We start from the raw sequence: 17,949 nt of genomic DNA, 5'->3' as shown, positions 1-17,949 counted from the left end.
GAAAATTGCATTTCAAAATCATGCTTATGAAATCTTTCATTGCAGGGGACAAAGCATGTAACTTGATGATCTTCGACACTCGAAAAACAGCTAGACAACCCAACTGCTACCTATTTTTCTGTCCCGATGAGGAAGCCTGTCCATTGAAACCAGCAAAAGGACTTATGAGTTACAGGATAATTAGAGGTACTAAAAGCATTATACTTTTTCTTTTGTGATTGGAATAATTTAAGACTGGTTCATGTGAAAGAGTTTCTACAAGAGTCTAAATAAAACTACCAGAAGGGGTACCAGACATACCAGAAAATCTCATGACTGGAAATTCAATTTATTAAACCAAAATTTGATTTCCAATGAAAGCCGTGGTAGTATTTGTTTCTGTTTTTACCTTCATGAGATAAAAGGCACACAAACATTTTATGAAACATTCTTGAAGCACCTCTTTAGAACAAGGGCAGCAACACTGGAATAAGTATACAGGTCTCCAGGGTGATTGTTTTGAAAGGGTGAAGACTTGTGTTAATATAGAAAGTTCTAGTATATTTGTTATTAAGTTCCCATTCTAATCACATTATCTGAAATCAAACTTGTTTATGGCCATACCACCCTGAACGCACCCAATCTCGTCTGAAATCAAACTCACTGGATTTTATTGTCTAGACTTGAAAGGAAATTCATTCAAGAAGTATTTATTAAACATTTACCATGTGCCAGATTCTGTCCAAAGCACTAGAACTACAGTCTCCATGTTCATGGAACTTACATATTAATTCAGAATGGAAAATAAATAGCAAAAAAATTAATATAATTACTGGGATATGTTTTGCTGAGACTTTGGCTTGTTAATTTTTCAAGTTGAATGGTTTCAGTATCAATTTTTCTTTTTTTTTGAGATTATCCATGTAAAAAAGGTGAAAACAAATATAATGTTGCTTAGGTAATTCTGTGGACCCTTCATAGACAGTATTTGCATAATCAGAATTACAGAATTTAGTGGGGTTTGTTGTTGTTGTTGTTTGTTTGTTTGTTTTTTTCCGAGATGGAGTCTCACTCTGTTGCCCGGGCTGGAGTGCAGTGGTGCCATCTCGGCTCACTGCAAGCTCCGCCTCCCGGGTTCAGGCCATTCTCCCGCCTCAGCCTCCCGAGGAACTGGGACTACAGGTGCCCGCCACCATGCCCGGCTAATTTTGTTTTTGTATTTTTAGTAGAGACGGGGTTTCACCGTGTTAGCCAGGATTGTCTCAATCTCCTGACCTCGTGATCCGCCCGCCTCGGCCTCCCAAAGTGCTGGGATTACAGGCATGAGTGTTATTGTTGTTTTTTGAGACAGAGTCTCATTCTGTCACCCAGGCTGGAGTGCAGTGGCGCGATCTCAGCTCACTGCAACCACCACCTCCTGGGTTCAAGCAATTCTCATGCCTCAGCCTCCCAAGTAGCTGGGGTTACAGGCACCCACTACCATGCCCAGCTATTTTTTTTTTTTTTTGTATTTTTAGTAGAGATGGGGTTTCACCATGTGGGCCAGGCTGGTCTCACCTCCTGACCTCAGGTGATCCACCCTCCTTAGCCTCCCAAAGTGCTGGGATTATAGGCGTGAGCCACTGCACCCAGCTTCAATTTTTCTTTTATTTAAGTTTTAGAAAGTTATCATCATACTCTTGATTTTTAATATTCTACTTGTTCATTTATTCAATAAATAACAAATACTATTTAGTATCTTCTATGTGCCAAGTACTTTCTATGCCCTAAAGAAACAACACTAAACATGAAAAACAAGGTTCTGGCCAAGTGTGGTAGCTTATGCCTATAATTCCAGCACTCTGGGAGGCGGGAGGATCACTTGAGCCCAGAAGTTAGAGACCAGCCTGGGCAACATGATGAGACCTCATATCCACCAAAAATTTAAAAAATTAGCCGGGCATGGTGGCATGAGCTTGTAGTCCCAGCTACTTGGGAGGCCAAGGCAGGAGAATTCCTTGAGACCAGGAGGTCAAAGCTGCAGTGAGCTGTGTTCATGCCACTACACTCTAGCCTGGGTGACAGAATGAGACACTGTCTCTAAAAAAAAAATAGGAAAACAAGGTTCTCCCTTCTGGAACTTATGTTTTAGGGGAGAGAGACAATAACCATAATAAATAATCAAGAAAAATATAGTCACAAGTGCTATGCACAGAATTGAGACAGGACAGTATAATAGACAATCAATAAGTAAAGATGGAACCCCTAAACTGAGATCTGAACAGGGAGGAGCCAGATGTGAGGAGATCAGGGGAAGACCTTCCAAGTCCAAGGTCCTCAGGCAAAATGGTTTGGAGTGTTTGAAAAACCAACACTCCAGTCCCAGCTGGTTGGCTCGTTGTGAAATATGCAGAGTGATATGCAAAACGGCAGGGAGGGCCAGATCACATAACCCCTTGTAAGTCATAGGAGGGAGTTTTTTGTTTGTTGTTGTTGTTGTTTTTGAGAGAGTCTCACTCCGTTGCCCAGGTTGGAGTGCAGTGGCGTGATCTCAGCTCCCTGCAACCTCCGCCTTAGGAGGGGCATATGCCACCACACCTGGCTAATTTTTGTATTTTTAGTAGAGACAGGGTTTCACCACATTGGCCAGGCTGGTCTCGAGCTCCTGACATCGGGTAATCCATCCACCTCAGCCTCTCAAAGTGCTGAGAAAACTCCGTGCCCAGCCGGGAGTTTTTAGGTGTGTGGTGGGAAGCTGTTGGGAGTTTTATTTTTATTTTTTTCAGATGGAGTCTCACTCTTGCACCCAGGCTGGAGTTCAGTGGTGCAATGTCGGTTCAATGCCACCTCTGCCTCCCAGGTTCAAGTGATTCTCCTGCCTCAGCCTCCCGAGTAGCTAAAACTACAGGAAAGCATCACCATGCCTGGCTAATTTTTGTATTTTTAGTAGAGATGGTCTCACCATGTTGGCCAGGCTGGTCTTGGATTCCTGACCTCCTGACTCACGTCTGTAATCCCAGCACTTTGGGAGGCTGAGGCGGGCAGATCACAAGGTCAGGAATTCGAGACCAGCCTGGCCAACATGGTGAAACCTCGTCTCTACTAAAAATACAAAAATTAGCCAGGTGTGCTGGTGCGTGCCTGTAATCCCAGCTACTCGGGAGGCTGAGGCAGGAGAATTGCTTGAACCCAGGAGGCAGAGGTTGCAGTGAGCCGAGATTGCGCCACTGCACTCCAGCCTGCACAACAGAGCAAGACTCTGTCTTGGCGAAAAAAAAAAAAAAAAAAGGTGATTTCTCAAAGCTCACCATAGCTGCCCTTTTGGGAATGGACACTGACGCAGCAGCAAAGTAGAAATGGAAAGACTGGTTAGGAGGCGTGGGTGATACCTGGGTGAAGAAACAGGGAGTGGTGGGCGAGATGGAGAGACTAGTGGACATATGGGCTGTTCCGAAGTAGAGTTGACAGGACCTGCTGGTGGTATGGGTCTGGGGGACCAGAAAAAAAGAACCATCAAGGCCAAGTCCTAGTTTTTGCCTTGAGCATCCAGATGAATGGTGACACCATTTGCTGCATTGGGGGAAACTTGAGTAGTTTTAGGGTTGTGGAATGGAATCTATGTGGAGTGGAATCTAGGGTTCTCTCTTGACTACATTAAGTATGAGGTGCTTTGGGGAATGATACTGCCCAGGGTGCCTGCGTGTTGACACTGCTTTGCCCCCTAGCTGAGGCTGTGTCTGAGTTTTGTTCATGTGCCAGGGAAACCTGATGTGTCAAACAACCTCTCAAACAGGAGCTTGAAGCACAGAGTATTGTGTAAATAATTATTAGGATATGATGATAGAAATTACAGCTGAATTTGTTTTCTAATACTTCTGGAGTGTTGTTGCTTTTGTGATGCACATAAAAAGAGCATGTATGGGATGAAGATCTTTGCCAATGGAAATGGGAAAAAAGGGAACTTGGCATGTGCATAAATCTTCTTAGGGCGAGTGTGAAGGTAATGAAGTGAAATTGGAATTAAACGGTTCTTGTGGCAGCCACCAGGGGGCGTTGCCAGCCCCTGAGCAGGTTGATGGACGCTTAAGGGCAACGTCGCACCAACCCCGGACGTAGTATGCAAAGGACTGTTTATATCTACAGGATGTGTGCAAGTTGTGTTTGTAATTCTGTTTATGAATCTGTCCATGTTGATGAATTCATATTACCCCATTAAAAATGAATTCTCTGCCTCCTGCCTGGAGTGAAATTAAATACAGATTATCTGTTTGGTGGTTTGTTTCTGGAAGAACTCTATTTCTTTTTCTTTTCTCTCTTTTTTTTTTTTTTCTTTTTTTTAAGGCAGCGTCTCACTCTGTTGCCCAGGCTGCAGTGCAGTGGCACGATCATGGCTCACTGCAGCCTCCACCTCCTGAGCTCAAGCAGCCCTCTCCATTCAGCCTCCCGAGTATTTGGGACTACAGATAATGCACCACCATGCCAGGCTAATTTTTTTAAATGTTTTGTAGCAATGGGGGTCTCAATATGTTGCCCAGGCTGGTCTCAAACTCCTGGCCTCAAGCAATCATCCTGCCTTGGCCTTTCAAAGTGCTGGGATTACAGGCATGAGCCACCGTGCCCAGCCTCTATTTCCTATATCCCATTGACTAATATTTACGGACCAAGAGTTTGAAAGATGACAGTGGATTCTGTTCATTCTCTAAAGCCATTGCAGTTTGGTATTTAATCTTTTATTGTTGTTGTTGGCAGCTTCATGGCATGTCATTTTTACCAAGGACTGGAAGAATAGAAGAATTCAGACATAGAATAGATTGGGAGTCTGTTTGCTCAGCTGGGGTCCCAGTAATAGTCAGTCTCTCATTTTTCAACTCAGTGAAGTCGTTTGAAAATAAAACTCCAAAGAGGAGTTAAGGGCACAGAGCTGCTTTGCAGCTCCCTTTGTGGCTCATCTCTGCGTGACTGAGAGGAAGCACCATGCCCCAATGGCAAACACGAGTGGGTGAGGCGAATGGAGCAGGTGTGGACGATCCCTGTGTGGTTCTAGGACCTCTGCCAACAGAGGAATCTTATCAAGAAGTGGGACTGGCCCTAGCTTTGCTTTATTTATGGGCTTGCATGCTTGAGAAAGAAAACAGCTGTTTTGGCCATTCTTGTCAATGGCCATATTTAAGTTCTGATTTCACACACATCACAGAGTGTTTACTTAAACAGTCTTTTTCTTTTTTAACTTTAAAATGAATTATAGGCCAAGCATGATGGCTCACACCTGTAATTCCAGCACTTTGGGAGGCCGAGGTGGGCGGATTGCTTGATTCCAGGAGTTCAAGACCATCCTGGGCAACATGGCAAAACTCTGTCTCTACAAAAAATACAAAAATTAGCTGGGCATGGTGGCATGGCACTGTGGTCCCAGCTGCTCAAGAGGCTGAGGTGGGAGAATCGCTTGAACCCAGGAGGTTGAGGCTGCAGTGAGCTGTGTTTGTGCCACTGCGCTCCAGTCTGGGTGACAGAGCAAGACCCTGTCTCAAAAAATAAAATAAAATATATTTTCAAATATATTTTATTTGACCCAAATTCTATTTTAGAGTAGAATACTATATCCTAGAGCAGATGTCCACCAACTTTTTCTGCCAAGGGCCAAATAGTATTTTAGGCTTTTCACACCAGTACTTTAGGTTTTGAAATACAGAAATTTGAATTTCGTATACTTTTCCTGTGTCACACAATATTCTTTCGATTATTTTTCAGCCATTAAAAGAAATGTAAAAACTGGCCAGGCATGGTGGCTCACCCCTGTAATCCCAGCACTTTGGGAGACCGAAGTGGGTGGATCACCTGAGGTCAGGAGTTCGAGACCAGCTTGGCCAACATGGTAAAACCTCATCTCTACTAAAAATACAAAAATCACCCAAGTGTGGTGGCACGCACCTGTAATCCCAGCTACTCAGGAGGCAGAGGCAGGAGAATCGCTTAAATCTGGAAGGCAGAGGTTGCAGTGAGTCGAGATCATACCACTGCACTCCAGCCTGGGTGACAGAGTGAGACTCTGTCTCAAAACAAATAAAAATTTAAAAAAATGTAAAAACCATTCTTGGCTTGCAAGTCATACAAAGACAGATGGCAGGCCAGATTTGTCCATCAGGCCGTAGTTTGCTGAGCCCTGTCCTAGATGGATGAATAAGTGACAGTGCAAAGAACCTCTCAGAGGGGTAAGGCTTAGAGAGTAATCACAAGATGGCATGAATCCGAAGCTGCCTCTGGATCTGCTTGTAAGAAAGAGGAGACTGAGGACCAGTTTGGAAACTGGCATGGAGGTGAATTGAGGAAGAAAAAGGAAAAGAGAGCAGGAGTGAGTGGACCGAGAAATGCCAAGATATTCCTCTGCTTCTTTCCTTGTGTTTTCTGCAGTTCTAATGTGAGATGGTTAGCCTAGCAGCAGAGTGATACACGGCAATTCACCTGGTCATTCCCTGCACTTGATTGCTTGAACAGGCCTTTCCAGTTTGAGCTGTGATAAATGGGGTGTGTGATCAGGAGAAAAATTCTAAGCTTCGTGGAGCAGGAGCAGGATCTGGGGCTGGTTTCTCCTCAGCAGGCATCGGGACTGTATGGTTTTTCTGCCCTCTATGTCTACGATATGGTCATCATGATTTCAAATATTGGTCCCATCATCCTCATGACCTATGACATTGACTCCAAAATTCTAATCTTTGAGAGTCCAGATGAAATCTCCCAGATGGCCTCCCTCCTCTGAGCACAGTGCTGGAACGATACATCTCTGATTTTTTGTTGTCGTTGTTGTTCTGCTGCTGCTGTGGCCTCCGTGCTCCCAGAGGAGACCAGACCCTGCCTGGCCCCTCCTCCTCATCCCTGTTGGAGACACATCACAGGAATTCTGCTCCCTCTCTCCTGCTCTATCGCCTCGTTTCCCACGGCTTCCACATACCTTTCTTGGCTGCCCCATGCCCCCACTGATATCTCTCCTGATGATTACTTGCTCCCCAGTTGTCGTCTCAGTCTTAGTTGGCATGTCCTGCAGAAGCCCACACCTTCCCCCGCATTTTCCCTGCTAGCCTTTCCTGCTCAGGTCACCCTCCGGCCCACTATTTTCCCTGGCCGGAGATGGCTTAGGAAGATGGAGAACCCTTTCCATCTTCCTAAGCCTCTTGCCGCCCTGCTGAGCCCCTCCGGCTTCTCTGCTGTAAAACTCCCACCTTTTCCTTAATTTGCCTGGTCCTACTCCACACATTTCTGTTCTCTTCTGTCCTATCATGCTAGAAATAAACCACAGCATCTGGTAGAGAGGCGGCGTTATCAGATTCTCATTTAGCAATTTGTGTTTTTCCATTTTGCACACATTTCAATGAAATGTCAAGTATCAACGGTTTGGAGATTTTTTTGTTTAAGAGACAGGATCTCCCTATGTTGTCTAGGCTGGTCTCAAACTCCTGGCCTCAAACCATCCTCCTGCCTTAGCCTCCCAAAGTGCTGGGATTATAGGTGTGAGCCACCATGCCCAAACGGTTTGGGGATCTTTTGAACAAGCTGATATGTTTGTATTTTTTAACCTACCTTAGCATGGAGTTATATAAGCCTTCCTTTTATTTTCCATACGTTTTCAGATTTTCCATCTTTGACCAGAAATTTGTCAAGCCAAGAGTTACCCCAGGAAGATTCTCTCTTACATGGCCAATTTTCACCAGCAGTCACTCCCCTAGCCCATCATCACACAGATTATTCAAAGCCCACCGATATCTCATGGAGAGACACACTTTCTCAGAAGTTTGGATCCTCAGATCACTTGGAGAAACTATTTAAGATGGACGAAGCAAGTGCCCAGCTCCTTGCTTATAAAGAAAAAGGCCATTCTCAGAGTTCACAGTTTTCCTCTGATCAAGAAACAGCTCATCTGCTGCCTGAAAATGTGAGTGGATTCCTAGCTACGGTGGCAGTTGCTTCTCCACATACCACCTCAGCTACTCCAAAGCCCACCACCCTTTTACCCAGCAATGCTTCAGTGACACCTTCTGGGACTTCCCAGCCACAGCTGGCCACCACAGCTCCACCTGTAACCACTGTCACTTCTCAGCCTCCCACAACCCTCATTTCTACAGTTTTTACACGGGCTATGGCTACACTCCAAGCAATGGCTACAACAGCAGTTCTGACTACCACCTTTCAGGCACCTACGGACTCGAAAGGCAGCCTAGAAACGATACCATTTACAGAGACCTCCAACCTAACTTTGAACACAGGGAATGTGTATAACCCTACTGCACTTTCTATGTCAAATGAGGAGTCTTCCACTATGAATAAAACTGCTCCCTGGGAAGGTAGGGAGGCCAGTCCAGGCAGTTCCTCCCAGGGCAGGGTTCCAGAAAATCAGTATGGCCTTCCATTTGAAAAGTGGCTTCTTATCGGGTCCCTGCTCTTTGGTGTCCTGTTCCTGGTGATAGGCCTCATCCTCCTGGGTAGAATCCTCTCGGAATCACTCCGCAGGAAACGTTACTCAAGACTGGATTATTTGATCAATGGGATCTATGTGGACATCTAAGGATGGAACTCGGTGTCTCTTCATTCATTTAGTAACCAGAAGCCCAAATGCAGTGAGTTTCTGCTGACTTGCTGGTCTTAGCAGGAGGTTGCATTTTGAAGACAGGAAAATGCCCCCTTCTGCTTTCCTTTTTTTTTTTGGAGACAGAGTCTTGCTCTGTTGTCTAGGCTGGAGTGTAGTGGCACGATCTCGGCTCTCACCGCAACCTCCATCTCCTGGGTTCAAGCGATTCTCCTGCCTCAGCCTCCTAAGTAGCTGGGATTACAGGCATATGCCACCATGCCTGGCTAATTTTTGTATTTTTAGTAGAGACGGGGTTTCACCATGTTGGTCAGGCTGGTTTCAAACTCCTGACCTAGTGATCCACCCGCCTTGGCCTCCCAAAGTGCTGGGATTACAGGCGTGAGCCACCACATCTGGACCCCTTCTGCTTTATTGTTTGGTTTTTGAGAAGGAGTGAAGTGGGAACCAAATTAGGTAATTTTGGGTAATCTGTCTCTAAAATATTAGCTGAAAACAAAGCTCTACCTAAAGTAATAAAGTATAATTGCCACATAAATTTCAAAATTCAACTGGCTTTTATGCAAAGAAACAGATTAGGACATCTAGGTTCCAATTCATTGACATTCTTGGTTCCAGATAAAATCAACTGTTTATATCAATTTCTTATGGATTTGCTTTTCTTTTTATATGAATTCCAATAAAACTTATTCCAGATGTAGTTCCTTCCAATTAAATATTTGAATAAATCTTTTGTTACTCAGTAATGTTCTTGTAAGTAGCATGTCCAGCTGGATAACTTTCCATTTATTTCCACTAGCAAAATGATTACGTGGTGAAAATATGTGTTCCACGTTAAAATGACAAACCCCCTTTTTCCCATCAGTGAGCAAAAAGCTTCGCTTGGGAGAATTCTAGCAGAATGTTAGCCCACATGGAGGCAATGATAAGTCAGTTCTGATAAATGGCCAAATCCACTTGGGATCTGTTCTAGTTAACTTTTTAAAGAAGTATTACAGATATTTTCTAAACTTGTAAGTTAAAAATGTACCAATATTATTTTATATCCTTACCTAAATTGACCAGCAATCAGTCTAAGCTTAATTTAGAACAACATTGGAAAAAATAACTAGCACAGGCCAGGCGCGGTGGCTCACGACTGTAATCCCAGCACTTTGGGAGGCTGAGGTGGGCAAATCACGAGGTCAGGAGATCGAGACCATCCTGGCTAACACGGTGAAACCCCGCCTCTACTAAAAATACAAAAAATTAGCCGGGCGTGGTGGCGGGTGCCTGTAGTTCCAGCTACTTTGGAGACTGAGGCAGGAGAATAGTTTGAGTCCAGGAGGCGGAGGTTGTGGTGAGTCAAGATTGCACCATTGCACTCCAGCCTGGGCAACAGAGCCAGACTCCGTCTCAAAAAAAAAAATAATAATAATAACTAGCACTAACATGATGCTACAATTTTTACTGGTTACCAATTAAAATTTATGAGAAAGGCTTTTAATAAAGTTTTCCAGACAAGTTATAGGTGAGGTAACAAAGAGCCCAGAAGTTCCCTGGGTCAGTTTGATACCTCTTTCCTCTGGACTTCAATTTGCTTATCTGCAAAACAGGAAATTTGGTTCCTTCCAAGTGTCACCAGAGTTTTTAAAAGATAAAAATGGAATTCAGATGCGAACTTAATACAGTGAGCACTAGAGGGCAGTAGCTGGTTAATAAGTACAGCAATTAAGACAAATGCAGGAAATGACAGAAAAGGCTTTTCTTCTTCCTCCTCACCTCCTTCCCCTCTGCTCTTCTGGTAGCCCTCCCCCATCTCCCTGGTTTACACTAAGCTCATAAAGTACATTAAGAGGAAAGCTGATCTATTGAAAATACTACTTTTCTTATATTTTCCAACTTAACAGCTTGACACAAATCTCCAAGGGGTTTACATAAGCTTTAAGTAGGTTGAATAAATAAAACCTTGAGTCAATTTAACTTAACAAGTATTTATTGAATATTCACATGTAGGCCAGAATCAGATTAGTAACCAAGTGCCTTGGAATTTTAAAATTTCTCCTCTCTTTATTAATGGATTTAGTGAGTGGAAATCAGTCTTTCCGTGATGGTTTATAAAGGTATTTTCCTGGCTCTCTTGGATTCTCTGTCCACCTTGCTGCAGTCTTTGTTGTGATGGGGAGACCACATGGGAGCGGTCCAGATGAGTGATGCTACGAACCCAAACTGTTAGTGGCCGTAAGGATGTAGGTTGTAGGGGACATCTGGAGTGGAAAGAGTGCTCTTCTCACACAGCTCTCTCTACTTACTGCCCCTAGGACGGTGGGCGCAACTGTGGCAAGGTGGGGGAATCCCTTAGAGGAATTCAGCAGTGACTAGTCTGGTTAGCCTTTCCCACAAGGCCCAGTGAGTTATGAGCCCCCTCCTTTGGTTTGTAGAAAGAGAAGGTAGCAGCCTAGAACAGGTGAGAAGATGAGGAAGGTCCTTCTGCTCAAACATCCTCTCTCCATATTTTACCAACACGATACTGACCTAGGTTAAAAAGCTACTCTTGGCCAGGCGCGGTGGCTCACGCCTGTAATCCCAGCACTTTGAGAGTCCAAGGTGGGTGGATCACCTGAGGTCAGGAGTTCAAGACCAGCCTGGCCAACATGGTGAAACCCCATCTCTACAAAAATACAAAAATTAGCCAGGCATGGTGGCAGGCACCTGTAATCCCAGCTACTTGGGAGGCTGAGGTAGGATAATTGCTTGAGCCTGGGAGGGGGAGGTTGCAGTGAGCCCAGATCGTTCCATTGCACTCCAGCCTAGCCTAGGCGACAGAGCAAGACTCTATCTCAAAAAAAAAAAAAAAAAAGCTACTCTTAGCCAGGCACACAGTGGCTCACATCTGTAATCCCAGCCCTTTGGGAGACTGAGGTGGGAGGATTGCTTGAGCTCAGGAGGTCGAGGCTGCAGTGAGCCAAGATCACGCCACTGCACTCCAGCCTGGGCAACGGAACGAGAGCCCATCTCAAAAAAAAAAAAAACTACTCTTAAAAAACCTGAGGACTCCTGGATAAATACTGCTATGTGCCTGTTTCTCAATTACCCCTGGCCTGAGTGAGGAACCTTCAGAACTCCTTGGCTCCCAGACTGTGGTGGGCACTACCGGTCACCTGCCCAGCAGCCTGCCCCAGTCCCACTTCTGCCTCATTTGTTACAGGTTGGAGGTGCCAGGTTCAGGGATGGGCCTGTGACCCAAGTTTTAGCTGAAAGGAAACCTACTAGGGACTTCTAGGAGAGATTTTCTTGCTTGTAAAGGGAAGGCTGCACAAGGAGAAAAGCCCTTTTTGCCCACATCCCCTTATTTCATGCTTGGGATGCTGACCATGTAAGGACTTGGTTGTTGGAGCTGTGGTGGCCTCCCTGCCATGATGAGGGAGAAGGCACTGCCACACTGAGCGTGGCAGTGGGTACAGGAAGAGTCCAGTCTGGGATGCCTTGGTTAATTGACAGGACAAACCCTGGAACTGCCAACTTCCATCTTGTTCTGTAATAATAAATCTCTAATATGTGTACCACTTTCAGTGGAGTATTCTATGATTTATTATTTATTGATAGCAAACACTTAGAAAGTACTTACACTATGGGCCGGGCACGGTGACTCACACCTGTAATCCCAGAACTTTGGGAGGCCGAGGCGGGTGGATCACCTGAGGTCAGGAGTTCGAAACCAGCCTGGCCAACATGACGAAACCCCGTCTCTACTAAAAATACAAAAATCAGCTGGGTGTGTTGGGGGTGGAGTTTGCAGTGAGCTGAGATTGCACCCCTGCAATCCAGCCTGAGCGAGAGCAAGACTCCAAAAAAAAAAGTACTTAACACTATGCGCCAGATTCACTTTTACATATACTAATTCACTTCAATTCCACAACAACCTTTTGAATAATTTTAATCCTTATTCTGTAGATAAGGAAACTGAGACACAGCGAAGTTTAAGGGCCTTGCCGGAGGTCACTTGCCCAGATACCCTGGCTCCGGAGTTGCCACTTTTTACATTCTTATAACTGGAATGATACACGGTGTAACCAAAAAAGAGGTTTGCAGTAGATTGGAAATGTTCTAGAAAGCTTTTTATTGTTGTTTTTGTTGTTGTTTGAGACAGTCTTGCTTTGTCACCCAGGCTGGAGTGTAGTGGCGCAAACACAGCTTACTGCAGCCTCCAACTCTCAGACTCAAGTAATCCTCCCACCTCAGCCCCCCAAGTAGCTGGGACTACAGGCATGTGCCACTACGCCCAGCTAATTTTTGTATTTTTGTAGATACAGGGTTTTGCCATGTTGGCCAGGCTGGTCTCAAACCCCTGGAATCAAGCAATCTGTCCATTTCAGCCTTCTGGGATTACAGCCTGCTGGGATTACAGGCATGAGCCACTATGCCCGGCCCTAGATAGCTTTTATTTGTATTTATTTATTTAGAGACAGAGTTTTGCTCTTGTCGCCCAGGCTGGAGTGCAATGGCATGATCTTGGCTCACTGCAACCTCTGCCTCCTGAGTTCAAGCGTTTCTCCTGCCTCAGCCTCCTGAGTAGCTGGGATTATGGATGTGCACTACCATGGCCAGCTAATTTTGTATTTTTAGTAGAGGAGATGGGGTTTCACCATATTGGCCAGGCTGGTCTTGAACTCCAGACCTCAGGTGATCTGCCTGCCTCAGCCTCCCAAAGTGTCGAGATTACAGGTGTGAGCCTGCCCCTAGATAGCTTTTTTTTTTGGTTTTTAGACGGCGTCTTGCTCTGTCACCCAGGCTGGAGTGCAGTGGCACAAACTCAGCTCACTGCAACTTCCGCCTCCTGGGCTCAAGCAATTCTCCTGCCTCAGACTCCCAAGTAGCTGGGATTACAGGCGCCCACCACCACACCCAGCTAATTTTTAAAATTTTTTTGTAGAGATGGGGTTTCACCATGTTGGCCAGGCTGGTCTTGAACTCCTGACCTCAAGTGATCCACCCGCCTCGGCCTCCCGAAGTGCTGGGATTACAGGTGTGAGCCACCGCGCCCGGCCTAGGTAGCTTTTAAATGGTGTGGAGCTGAATGATACCTTGAGCCGAAAGCATGGAAATGAAGAGGTCGGTGGTCTCATTCTGGAGTGGGCTTCATCCACTTTCCCAGTTGCTGATCACCTGTGCCAAAGTTAAGAGTGACTCCTCAGGCTGGGCGCAGTGGCTCACGCCTGTAATCCCAGCACTTTGGAAGCCTGAGGCAGGCAGATCACGAGGTCAGGAGATCGAGACCATCCTGGCTAACACAGTGAAACCCCGCCTCTACTAAAAATACAAAAAATTAGCTGGACGTGGTGGCAGGCGCCTGTAGTCCCAGCTACTCGGGAGGCTGAGGCAGGAGAATGGCATGAACCCCGGAGGCGGAGCTTGCAGTGAGCCAAGATCATGCCACTGTACTCCAGTCTGAGTGACAGAGCAAGACTCCGTCTCAAAAAAAAGAAAAAAAAAAAAAAAAAAGAGTGACTCCTCAGGGACACACGGAGCAGAGAACCCATCCTGTTTCCGTGTCCTGTCATCTGTGTTAATAGTACTGCCAGCCACCCAGTCTCTCCTGTGTTGAGCAACTTCAAAGTCATACTCTGCTTCTCCTGCTGCCTCAGCCTCCACATCCAATGTCTACCAAATATTACTATTGTCTTTCAAAGATGCCTCTCAAAGTCAGCCATTCCCACTGCTGCCTCCTGTTTGGTCTCCCTAACTTGCTTCTGCTTGCTCTGCTCCCACATCACATATTCCCTCCTTACGACTTCAAGTTACATTAAAAGCACAACACACAGTACATGTAACTCCACGCATGACACTCTGTGCTCCCAGTACCTCTAGGGATGATTACCAGTTGCATGGGGCAGGTGTACCAAGGCTCCCCATGCACTAGCCCCAACCTAACCAAGCTGTATCTACCTCTGTCCTGTGAAACCTGGACTGTAGCTACACCACCCTTTTCAACATTTCTCAGTATTGCCAGACACTTTGATGAGCCATCCTCTTCCCTCTGCTTGTAAATTCCTTTCCCCCTTGTTCACTTGGCAAATTTCCGCTCATCCTTCAAGACCACGCTCACACGTCACCTCCACCAGAGTCTCCCCACACTCTCCCAGGAGATGTATCAATTCCTCCTGGGTTTCTGACGCAGCTCGTGAATTATACCATTAGTGAAACACTTCCATGGAATCATAATGTATCAGGTTATATATTACCCCGCTAGACTGGGATACATTAGACAGCAACATTTCTCTGATTCCATCATGCTTAACAGTGTGTCTGGCACATAGGCATTCAATAAGTGATCATGAGTGAATTTTATAACCTGTTCATTGAAGGTCATTTCTTTCAGCAATGGGCAGTAATGTGATTTGGCTGCATACAGAACAGCTTCTATATCATGGAGTGAAAGTGAACCCACTGACGTGCATTTTGTAGCAGAATGGGATAAAATCCAGGTGCACAGTAATGAAGTGTATACTCTTACTTTAACTAAGACCATGTGCAGAGGGATGGGTAGATAAGTATTTGATTTTGTTTATTTCTCTCCTTTGGGTTCAGATAGCATAGTTTCCTTAGCCTATAGAGAGGATGAGCTGACAGAATGTGCTTTTGTTTGTGTTCTTATATTTTTTTATTGTTTTCCCTTTCTTTCTTTCCTTCTTTCCCTTGCTTTCTCTCTCTCTCTCCCTCCCTTCCTTCCTCCCTCCCTCTCTTTCTTTTTCTCTTTCTCCCTTCCCTCCCTCCCCCTTCCCTCCTCTCCCTCCCCCTCCCCTCCCCTCCCTCCCTCCCTTCCTTCCTTTCTTTCATCACTCTGTTGCGCAGGCTGGAGTGCAGTGGCATGACAGCTCACTGCAGCCTCCACATCCCCGGACCCAGGTGATCATCCCACCTCAGGCCCCCAAGTAGCTGCGACTATAGGCGTGCACCACCACGCCTGGCTAATTTTCGTAATTTTTATAGAGACAGGGTCTCCCTCTGTTTTATAGAGACAGGGTCTTGAACTGGGCTCAAGCAATTCGCCCACCTCGGCCTCCCAAAGTGCTGGGATCACAGGCATGAGCCACCGTGCCTGGTTGGTTAATTTTTAATTAAAGTGACTTTCAGAGTACTTTTATAGATAAAATCCGGTTCAGAATCTAAGTTACTTGTCCCCAAATTATCATGTCAGTGAACAAAAGAGTTCAAACTAAAACCAAGGGCTCCAGCCTCCCTGTTCCATATTCTTCCCTAACACTATGCTAGTGTGAGCAGTGTGTGAGCACAGTGTGAAAATAGTGCATCTAGTAACATACACCGAGATATTGGAGAGGGGAGGGTCCAATTTTGAGTTTCAATCTCATATATTATGTAAAGTATAATTTATTTAGTAAACATTTGTTTTTCATATGTTATTAATGAGAAACATCTATTTATGTGTAAGTAATAGAAAATGAGTACACATAGGATTTGTTAAAGACTAAAGTCTGGGCCAGGCACAGTGGCTCACACCTGCAATCCTAACACTTTGGGAGGCCGAGGTGGGTGGATCACTTGAGGCCAGGAGGTTGAGACCAGCCTGGGCAACATAAGGAAACCACATCTCTATTAAAAAAACAAAAATTAACCAAGCATGGTGGTGCGCGCCTTTAATCCCAGCTACTCGGGAGGCTGAGGCAGGAGGATCACTTGAACCCGGGAGGTGGAGGTTGCAGTGAGCTGAGATCATGCCACTGCACTCCAGCCTGGGTGACAGAGCGAGACTCGGTCTCAAAAAACGAACAAACAAAAACCCCAAAACACTAAATTCTGTAATTCTGATTTTATGCAAATACTGTGTATCAAGGGTCCACAGAATTACCTAAGCAGTGTTATATTTGTTTTCATCTTTTTTACATGGATAATTGGTCTTCCCAGCAATATTTTAAATGCCTAGAATATTAGCACTTCACTTACATTTATTTTTATCTGTTAGTCATTTATTGTTTTCCCCCTGTAGCTACAGCTCATGCCCATTTTTTTTTCCTCATCTAGTCCTAATTACAGTGCTATAAAGGATGAGAAAAACAGCTGAAAGCTGAAGGATCTGCCCAACCTAGTCTTCTGCCTCTCCATCTTGGCTTTTTTGCTATGAGAAGTCCTGCTGGCCCGTGCACTGTCTTGGTGATCAATGAACTAACATCTGTTAGTTTTGACATATTCTAGACTCCCAACACTCTAAGGTTTTTCCTCTTTCTTTTCTTGGGACAAAAGGAAACCCAAATGCAGCCAGACAGGAATGGTCAAAGTTAGGAGCGGTGAGATCTCTCGGAGGTCAGGCCTCTACTGCCGCTTATCCCATTCCTTCTCCACTCTTTCTAGAACCACCCTCAACTTCTCAGGCCCTGAGGCCTGCATCCCTCCGGCATCCCCTCTGCCTTCCAAGGCATGGCTTCCAGGAGAATGGGGAGATGGATGGGATGTGCAGGCTGTGCTTGAGGGGCCCATCTCCTTGAAGACTTCGCCTGTTCTCATAATCCCTGAAAGCCTGCTTCACTCACATCATCAGAGGAGAAAAGGAAACCTTCACCAACTGTATTAGTCAGGGTTCTCTTAGAGGGACAGAACTAATAGGACATATATATATATATATCCTATGATAGATAGATAGATAGATAGATAGACAGACATAAAGGGGAGTTTATTAAGTATTAACCTCCACGATCACAAGGTCCCACAATAGGCTGTCTGCAAGCTGAGGAGCAAGGAGAGCCAGTCCAAGTCCCAAAACTGAAGAACTTGGAGTCTGACGTTTGAGGGCAGGAAGCACCCAGCATGGGAGAAAGATGTAGGCTGGGAGGCTAGGCCAGTCTCTCTCCTTTTCACGTTTTTCTGCCTGCCTTATATTCACTGGCAGCTGATTACATTTTGCCCACCAGATGAAGGGTGGATCTGCCTTCCCCAGCCCACTGACTCCAATGTTAATCTCTTTTGACAACAGCCACGCAGACATACCCAGAATTAATACTTTGTATCCAGTTGACACTCAGTATTAAGCATCACACCAACTATCACAACACACACCTGACTACATACATTTGTAGGCCTTTAATGCAGATTGATCCATTTTCATAAGCTGAAGAAGATAAAAAGATGGAAGGCAGAGGTGGGAGGATCACTTAAGGCCAGGAGTTCGAGGCCAGCCCGAGCAACCTAGCAAGACCCTGTCTCTAAATAATTTTTTTTTTAAAGAAGAAAGCTGAAAGGATAATGTAGAAGAAATAGTATTTGAAGCTAATGCATAAGTTTCTAAGTGAGTGAGGGTGAGTAGGTGAAAGACAGGATTCCAGGGATTGGGCAGATGAACCATTAGCAAACAAATGGAATGTTATTGTCTTTTTATGTTTTTTTTGTTGTTGTTTGTTTGTTTTTCTCTTTTAGAGACAGGGTAT

The 17,949-nt window shown here is 45.2% G+C and overlaps 1 protein-coding gene across 3 annotated transcripts in view; it reads left to right on the top strand.

Moving 5' to 3' along the window:
• Positions 1-11,544, top strand: part of MANSC1 (MANSC domain containing 1) — a 29,920-nt gene extending 18,376 nt beyond the window's left edge. For 2 of the 3 annotated variants that reach the window (XM_054526624.2, XM_054526625.2), the window contains 2 exons: positions 46-186; positions 7,581-9,279. In XM_054526624.2, the coding sequence (XP_054382599.1) occupies positions 46-186; positions 7,581-8,512 (1,073 nt within the window). In that variant the 3' untranslated portion in view covers positions 8,513-9,279. 3 annotated transcript variants of the gene reach the window in all.
• The last annotated feature ends 6,405 nt before the right edge of the window (positions 11,545-17,949 follow it).

The sequence above is a fragment of the Pongo abelii genome, chromosome 10, assembly GCF_028885655.2.
Source record: "Pongo abelii isolate AG06213 chromosome 10, NHGRI_mPonAbe1-v2.0_pri, whole genome shotgun sequence".
NCBI lineage: Eukaryota > Metazoa > Chordata > Mammalia > Primates > Hominidae > Pongo > Pongo abelii.
The sequence above is the reverse complement of the archived record's forward strand: the minus strand, read 5'-3'. Positions and strand labels throughout refer to the sequence as shown.